General features: G+C 35.1%; 1 protein-coding gene across 4 annotated transcripts; it reads right to left on the reverse strand.

Annotated features, from left to right (window-relative positions):
- Nucleotides 1–3,538: 3,538 nt before the first annotated feature.
- Nucleotides 3,539–8,383, reverse strand: LOC149553441 (small multi-drug export protein). 4 transcript variants are annotated; one of them, XM_089788892.1, is made up of 4 exons: nt 8,252–8,383; nt 7,916–8,070; nt 6,814–7,237; nt 3,539–4,613 (listed from the first exon to the last, which is right to left on the reverse strand). In XM_089788892.1, the coding sequence occupies exons 2-4, from the start codon at nt 7,953–7,955 to the stop codon at nt 4,199–4,201; spliced, it is 879 nt and encodes a 292-aa protein (XP_089645018.1). In that variant the 5' UTR covers nt 7,956–8,070; nt 8,252–8,383; the 3' UTR covers nt 3,539–4,198. The 4 variants fall into 4 exon arrangements, with proteins under 4 accessions (XP_089645018.1, XP_089645020.1, XP_089645021.1 ...); XM_089788895.1 differs by having other exon boundaries at nt 3,636–4,613; nt 6,814–7,232; XM_089788894.1 differs by lacking the exon at nt 8,252–8,383 and having other exon boundaries at nt 7,916–8,096.
- Between the last annotated feature and the right edge of the window lie 584 nt (nt 8,384–8,967).

Genomic DNA, 8,967 nt, shown 5'->3' on the forward strand with positions numbered 1-8,967 from the left:
TTGAGCCCCAAGCTCAAAGTGTTCTAGATCATAGCACCTCTACCCATCAAAGGAGAGTAGGGGACATCGAACACGCATTGGGAAGATACCTAGAGGTCAGAACATGAGCCCAAAGTTGATGTCAGCGATTCTGAACCAATTGAGCCCCAAGCTCAAAGTGTTCTAGATCATAGCACCTCTACCCATCAAAGGAGAGTAGGGGACATCGAACACGCATTGGGAAGATACCTAGAGGTCAGAACATGAGCCCAAAGTTGATGTCAGCGCACCAATGCCAATACAACTCAGCAGCAAGAACTTGTCCATTCAAAATAGCACAGCGTAAGGCCACCCTCATTCTTAGGTATGCACACAATATCCCACTTAACAAGGATCATTTTTGAAGTCAATAAGTTTCCACTTCAAAGAAATTGACAAGAGACGACATCAAATTCCCAAAGAAAATACATGGGAGAAGCCTGAACAAAAACATTTGTATATAGGAAGAGCTTGAATAACCGACTTTATTAGAGCCAAGAAACCAACAGTAGATAACTAATGCTAAGTCCAATGATTAACCTTCTGACGTAGCTTGTCAAGCAAAATCTGCCAAGAGAACCTAGGATGTCTACCAACAGTAAGAGGAATGCCCAAATAAACAAAGGGAAGAGACCCAATCTGGAACTGCATAATGTCAGGAATACGCCTCTGAATGGCCTGAGGGGTATTGAAGAAGAAAATGAAGGATGTATGCTCATTTATTTTCTAACCCGAGGCTGCAAGATAAACATCCAAGGCTTGCCTAAAAGATTCAGCTTCCTGAAGATGTGCCAATCCTATAAGAGACGTGTCATTGACAAACTGGAGATGTGAGAGTTGAGACAGTCCATTACCCCTTAGCCACCCATTGATCAAGGCCTGAGCAACACAGAATTTTAGAAGATGGCCCAAACCTTTAGCCAAAATAATAAATAGGTAAGGGGAAAGAGGATCCCCTTGGCAGAGGCCTCTAGAAGCACCAAAAGGCTCTAAAGGTTTTCGATTCACAATAACCGAATTTTTTTTACTATTAAATTCTCTTTACTGGTTTGCTATACTGTGTCAAGGCCGTGCAAATTGAATGCTAATGCGTTTTCAAAACAGCTCAGAATAATTATTGAGAGCTTTAAACAAACATGAAATAAGGTAGTTCAGGAAGAACAATAGGAGTTGAGGATAAGAATGAGATATTCCCAATGGCAAATTCATATTTCAATTATTACTCTGCATTCCTAATATAATTATACAAAGTAGAAAAAGATGTTCAAATTATAGGTTTAAAAAGTTACACTGTGGCTCAATGTTTCAACAGATTTTGAAATAAAAAAATTCAACAAAATGGATTCATGCATATTGTAGCACTCAACTACAATCACCCTGATACTAGTGTTACTCAGCCCATCCAAACATTGTGAGACCAACAAGTTAGACAGATTTCACATAAGAGAGAACATTCAAGTTGATTCACCACTTCTGAAATAACATACGAAACATTACTTCCACTGTGTCTGATCTTGTAGACTTTTGAAGCCGCATACACGACCGCTATACTGTGTCAAGGCCGTGCAAATTGAATGCCAATGCGTTTTCAAAACAGCTCAGAATAATTATTGAGAGCTTTAAACAAACATGAAATAAGGTAGTTCAGGAAGAACAATAGGAGTTGAGGATAAGAATGAGATATTCCCAATGGCAAATTCATATTTCAATTATTACTCTGCATTCCTAATATAATTATACAAAGTAGAAAAAGATGTTCAAATTATAGGTTTAAAAAGTTACACTGTGGCTCAATGTTTCAACAGATTTTGAAATAAAAAAATTCAACAAAATGGATTCATGCATATTGTAGCACTCAACTACAATCACCCTGATACTAGTGTTACTCAGCCCATCCAAACATTGTGAGACCAACAAGTTAGACAGATTTCACATAAGAGAGAACATTCAAGTTGATTCACCACTTCTGAAATAACATACGAAACATTACTTCCACTGTGTCTGATCTTGTAGACTTTTGAAGCCGCATACACGACCGCTATACTGTGTCAAGGCCGTGCAAATTGAATGCCAATGCGTTTTCAAAACAGCTCAGAATAATTATTGAGAGCTTTAAACAAACATGAAATAAGGTAGTTCAGGAAGAACAATAGGAGTTGAGGATAAGAATGAGATATTCCCAATGGCAAATTCATATTTCAATTATTACTCTGCATTCCTAATATAATTATACAAAGTAGAAAAAGATGTTCAAATTATAGGTTTAAAAAGTTACACTGTGGCTCAATGTTTCAACAGATTTTGAAATAAAAAAATTCAACAAAATGGATTCATGCATATTGTAGCACTCAACTACAATCACCCTGATACTAGTGTTACTCAGCCCATCCAAACATTGTGAGACCAACAAGTTAGACAGATTTCACATAAGAGAGAACATTCAAGTTGATTCACCACTTCTGAAATAACATACGAAACATTACTTCCACTGTGTCTGATCTTGTAGACTTTTGAAGCCGCATACACGACCGCTATACTGTGTCAAGGCCGTGCAAATTGAATGCCAATGCGTTTTCAAAACAGCTCAGAATAATTATTGAGAGCTTTAAACAAACATGAAATAAGGTAGTTCAGGAAGAACAATAGGAGTTGAGGATAAGAATGAGATATTCCCAATGGCAAATTCATATTTCAATTATTACTCTGCATTCCTAATATAATTATACAAAGTAGAAAAAGATGTTCAAATTATAGGTTTAAAAAGTTACACTGTGGCTCAATGTTTCAACAGATTTTGAAATAAAAAAATTCAACAAAATGGATTCATGCATATTGTAGCACTCAACTACAATCACCCTGATACTAGTGTTACTCAGCCCATCCAAACATTGTGAGACCAACAAGTTAGACAGATTTCACATAAGAGAGAACATTCAAGTTGATTCACCACTTCTGAAATAACATACGAAACATTACTTCCACTGTGTCTGATCTTGTAGACTTTTGAAGCCGCATACACGACCGCTATACTGTGTCAAGGCCGTGCAAATTGAATGCCAATGCGTTTTCAAAACAGCTCAGAATAATTATTGAGAGCTTTAAACAAACATGAAATAAGGTAGTTCAGGAAGAACAATAGGAGTTGAGGATAAGAATGACATATTCCCAATGGCAAATTCATATTTCAATTATTACTCTGCATTCCTAATATAATTATACAAAGTAGAAAAAGATGTTCAAATTATAGGTTTAAAAAGTTACATTCTGGCTCAATGTTTCAACAGATTTTGAAATAAAAAAATTCAACAAAATGGATTCATGCATATTGTAGCACTCAACTACAATCACCCTGATACTAGTGTTACTCAGCCCATCCAAACATTGTGAGACCAACAAGTTAGACAGATTTCACATAAGAGAGAACATTCAAGTTGATTCACCACTTCTGAAATAACATACAAAACATTACTTCCACTGTGTCTGATCTTGTAGACTTTTGAAGCCGCATATCACGACCGCATTGACTAACATAGAAAATTCTTGCAACTATGAAAACAAAGGTACATAAGAAATTTTATTATACAAGCACCTATAATCACTGGCACTGCAAATGCATATGCAACTACTAGATAAACCTTTTTCATAAGCTATGTCCTCAAGATCATGAAATAGTCTATACATCTGAAAAATAGGATTGACCAACTGGTTGGCTTCAGAATGATTACATCTTAAGTTCAACAGTGCCATGATTCTGGCCATGACTGGGCTATATCTTGCTGAAACTTTCGGGCTTTACAAGCATCAAAAGGCAGATTTCCTAAGATTCAAGATATTGTTAACCTCCCAGACCACCACAGTGTTACATTTCTAGAACATTCATAACAAATCCAGTAAAAGCAGAAAACAATAGAACTTGATCGTTCCTTTCAAGAAATGTAATCAAATCCTTGCCTTTTCCATAGGAATCCCATCTGAAACTTTCAGTTATCATCTGGCCAAAAAGTAGTAGGGGTGAAAACAAAGGGTTCTGCAAATTTCCTTTGGATTGCATTATCACCACAGCTAATCTTTTTTATTTGGAAGTCTATTTCGTGAAAAATGCCGTGGAGAGTCTTCCCTTTTCAGCAGTATTACACAAGTCAATAAAAGCTCAAAGTTTATATAATTCAGCCGGTTACAATTAGTTGGTGTTGTTTGATGGTTTCCTAATATACCTGAGGAAGCTCCACATAATAGTTGATACAAAAAATAAAATGAATCCAACAGCAATAGCATATTTGATGCCAAGATTCACCAATAAATTAACTAGCAATCCTGCAAAGACAACCCCAAAGAAATTGGCAGAAAGAGCTTCCCAGAAAGGCATATCTAATACTGTGGCTGCAATGGCTCCAGACCATGCCCCAGTTCCGGGGAAAGGAACAGCCACAAACAACGTCAGGCCAAGCCATTGGAACTCCTCTATAGGCCCAGCTTTTTTCCTTGTTCTTTCAACTAGTTTTTGAAGAAAGCTTGAAGCAACAGAACTCCTCTTTCCCACAAAATCCGTGATCCGTTTCAAATAGAGTAAAATGAAAGGAATAGGCACCATGTTTCTGCAAAGACAATTTAATCGATCAATGTTACAATTAACTGATACTTGAAACATAATTAAATAGAGAGTTAAATGAGAGGATATTGGTTCTGCCAATATGGATTTGCCTTTTATGGTCTGAATTGTTTCTGTTGTACAGAGAAACGGGGAATGGTTCAAATTTGGTCTTGCCTTTTGTGGTCTGAAATGTTTTCTGTTGTTTCCATCCATAGCAATTAAATTTGGTTTTCAATACAGTGAGTGAGCAAAAAGACACAAGATAAAAAATTAATATGAATAAATATTATGAAACTCAAATTCATTAAAGCAAACAGAATGACTAAGAAGCAAACGAAATGATGGGCAAAACACACAGCAGCAATATCATTCAGTTTTTATCACATCACAGAGCTAAGATATGCCAGAAGCGAAAATGGAATGGTGAAGCATAGATGTGTCGGCTGAAATCTCACAGATATCAGAGGTGCATCCAGATTAGCTCGGGCTCCAAGAGAAAAGGAGGAGACAAGAATATGATAAATATAGATAATCAAAGAAGAAAATTATCAGATGTGGTAGATATTGAGAACTAGGAAGATATCAGAGATTTAGATGCCTTAAGAGGCCCTTCATTCGTTATGCATCTGACTTTTGAGGCATCTATTTCCCAACAAAACTGGAAAAATTCTAGATAAATATTGAATGTACGAATCATTGAACTAGCAAGAGGAATTGAAGCCCAACAGGTGAATTTTTTTGCACAGATAATACTGGCATCAGAGAACAAGGAATATCAGAATCAGCTAGGCATTGTTTCTCCAATGTGATCTCCAATTGCATTAATAATTAAATATTAAGCTGTAGGAACAACATACGAATTCCCGTGTCATTGTTTTGCTATTTCTGAAACAGCAATGGAGATGGAATAACCTGGAAATATTTGCGGGGTTCTTTCCACCATTTGCAGAATTTTTAGATCTTCTCAATATTTATGCATGACATCTGAAAATTAATTTTTGCTGATTATTTTGTAAAGACATCTGCTAACCATTTCAATACTGAGGGTTTACAAAAATTTATGTTTCCATTATTTAGCAGGGTGCAAGAGCTCAAAATCAAAATCAATTTATCCAAATTTTCCAGGTGCAAGCTAGTACGGCACAAAAATTCATCATATGCATCATAGGAAACAGCATCCACTAGTCTAGATGGAGAAGAAACTTGCATTATACAAAACAGCACCCATTTACTTTAAATGGAGAATAAATTTCACCATCTCATACTGTACAGTTTTGTACCTCACTAGTCTATGGATGTGAGAATTGCTATGCTCCATTTAATGTAGACATTTTTGTGTCTTGCCAGTCTGTGGGGTTATTTGTAATGATCTTCTGGGTGGGTACACAAATGTAACTTATAATACAGCACAGATTTACTCAAAATATCTGCAAAAGGATATGCACCATTGCACTTATGCAGTTCTGCACCCTGATAGCTGTGTGTCTTCACTCATTTGAGTTTTTTAAAGAATACAAAAGAAACAAGGTAAAATGAAGACCTAATATTCAAGAATTGATATCTCTTAATATTTTCCAAAAGAGATTGTCAATTGGAAATAAAAATTTCCTCGCACTTGATATAGCAATAGTTTTCCCTTTGGCAGTACATCAGATTTTTTTATAAAACATGCAAAATCTTGATACGATTTAAATTATACTTAGACATTAAGTGGAACTGAAAATTGAATTTTCAATTTAAAAAACTTGCCAAGACTTCTATGGTTGATTAAGTCTTTAAGTAAGTTTGCTCAGCAAAATCTTATTGAGCAGATCCTCGCTCAACGCTAAAATGCTATCACAGTTTTGTAAGATATGAGAATTCAAACCTCAGCTGAAAACAAATTCTGTCAGGAGAGACACATTTGCAATCAGGTGGCCTCGTGATTTCAGGGAATTGCAAGACGAATCACCCAGCCTTGCAAATATTAAAGCCTCCTAATTTGTGTGGCTATATTATGCATTGCTTCATTTTATAGAGGCACAAAGTAATGTTTTGTTCTGCTATTGTCAAGAGGCATGGAATCCAGATGATAGAAAGTGGTGTGGAACTCGGTATTAACAAAAATATATACAATACACAACAGCTTAGATTAACAATGAACATGCTAAATAGCATTAGGAATATTTAAACCATAACTTAAAAAATGAGAATAACATGCTTACCCCAAGACAGCCAATATGGAGATTTTAAAGGGCTGCAACTGCATCCAATACCCCACAGGAATAGCCCCTCTCAGCTCCAGTACAGGAAGACTAGCTAATATAAATACTATAACCTCATCAGGCCATCCAGATTTCCTCATAAACTCTGCAATTTGCAACCCTATTCCCGAAGCCTTGATGGACGAATCTGTACTGGCAAATGCACTGCTACACAAAACAGACACTGAAGCCACCACAGAGAGGAAAACCAGTGTAGGAATCCTCATGTTTCTCCATTGAAAAAGCCCTTGGATGAATCTCTTTAAATCCTGATTAGAGGAGCCAGAGGAAAGCTGGCTCTCGTAGTCTACATTATTCATGGGCTGGGTCAGGGCTTGAGACCCTCCAAAGATTACCCGAGGTGGAGTTGAGATCCCAACCTGAGCTACAAAGAATTTTCTATCCTCGTTAATTCGAATTTTGAAACTAACCCAAACAAACCCCCCTTGAGGAAATGGAAGATATTTAAATCACAATGCCTGTAAAGAAACCCTTGAACAATAACGATATTGGCCACAGTAACACCTATAAATGGTGGGCACAGCTTTAAGATATTTACAATGGTAACATCATGCATAAAATTATTGAACAAGGTCAAACAAAAATAGGAAATTAGATTGTAATATGTTTATTTCTTCAACCTTTTGGATCACATTTCACATCTATTATTTTTTATTCTATCTCATTTCTATGATGGACGAAGGAATGCGTTCTGAAATATAATTAAAAATAGTTAAACATAATCTAATCCATAAACTTCCAAACTATTGTCCCGAACTCTATAAATTTTATGTCTTTGAAAACCAGAAATCCATTAAAGACTGTGCAGCCAAGTAAAATATCATCTAAACAAGTAAACATTCTTCACATACTGAAAACCCATATAAGCAATCTAGTAAAATGTAAACAGTTTTTGTACACATTTCTGAACATGTAAACATATTTTGATAGGTTTTACAGGACACTTGACCTAAAGAATGTTAAATACCATATCAGCATTTTTCAATACTTAACCTAAAGGACAAAACAAGGAAAATCATTATTTAAAAAATAAAATGGGTACCTTGAAATTGGTTGTTGCTGATCGCAACCTTAGCATCCATTCATCGGTCTGCCTGTAAATTCTGAAAACCTTGGAAGTTTGAGGCCGAGAATGTTGTAGTGAATATGTAGAGAAATTTAACTGAGGTCGACGTGAATAACTTGAGGATGTCGATTCTGCAAGTTTAAAGAAAGTTGCCATTGATAATTTGAAGGAAATTTTGATTCTCTCAATATTCCAAATGCTTTTAGGGTAAGGTCAGGCCTTTTCAATGGCCATTAATGCGTCTAATCAGACTGTAAGATAACAAATAAAAAGTCATTCTGCAAATTAAACAGGCAATGGTTAAAGGTTGACCTTTTTTATGGTTTCTCTGCTTGTTTGGATTAGAATATGCACATTGTTTTGCTCGAGTTTAACGGATAACAATGTGAATATAATTAGAATTTGAAAATGGTTTACTAGAGGACAATTGAGCCCATTATGCCCATTATGCCGTATATATATTATTAATAAAAAATCAGATATAAAATAGGGTTTAGTAATAAGATAATTCTTTATATTAAATTTGCGTCGATCACTGTTACAGAGGTAACTGTACATTGTTTCTCTCTCGGTGTTCTTTTGGATACAGGGATAGAAACGGAAGAAACAGAGAAGGACAGAAGGTTGATAGAAATCATTAGGGTAAACTTTAAGAAAACTGCCTCCAAAAAAAATATAAAATATTGATAAATTTCAATAATAATAGGAAGTTCATTAATCACTATGGAATATTACAAATTAAAATTCAACATTTTTTTACCTCGCGTGATTATGAGGATCATTACATATACTTTAAATCAATAACGAAAACTAAACATTGGTGATCTATGCCTAAATTAACTAATAATTATGATAATTATTGGTCAATTCAATTTAATTTTTCTAATAATATATTATATTTAGGGGACTCAAATTTAATCATGTAACAAATATTGTGGTGAATATTTGATTTTAATTTTTTCAATAAAATAAATTATTGAGCGATTTTAAATATTCTACAACTAAATTTTGTAAAACTATGGCGGCTT

Source organism: Cupressus sempervirens, chromosome 6 (assembly GCF_028749045.1).
Source record: "Cupressus sempervirens isolate cs-2001-9-10 chromosome 6, ASM2874904v1, whole genome shotgun sequence".
Taxonomy (NCBI): Eukaryota; Viridiplantae; Streptophyta; class Pinopsida; order Cupressales; family Cupressaceae; genus Cupressus; species Cupressus sempervirens.

What these genes read in the sequence shown, in the direction of transcription:
- LOC149553441 (XM_089788891.1), bottom strand. Translation starts at nt 8,095, where the DNA reads ATGGCAACTTTCTTTAAACTTGCAGAATCGACATCCTCAAGTTATTCA. An exon ending in CAGCAACAACCAATTTCAAG is followed by an intron (nt 7,233 to 7,915) that starts GTACCCATTTTA and finishes TTTGTAGCTCAG; the next exon opens with GTTGGGATCTCAACTCCACC. An exon ending in TCCATATTGGCTGTCTTGGG is followed by an intron (nt 4,614 to 6,813) that starts GTAAGCATGTTA and finishes TTGTCTTTGCAG; the next exon opens with AAACATGGTGCCTATTCCTT.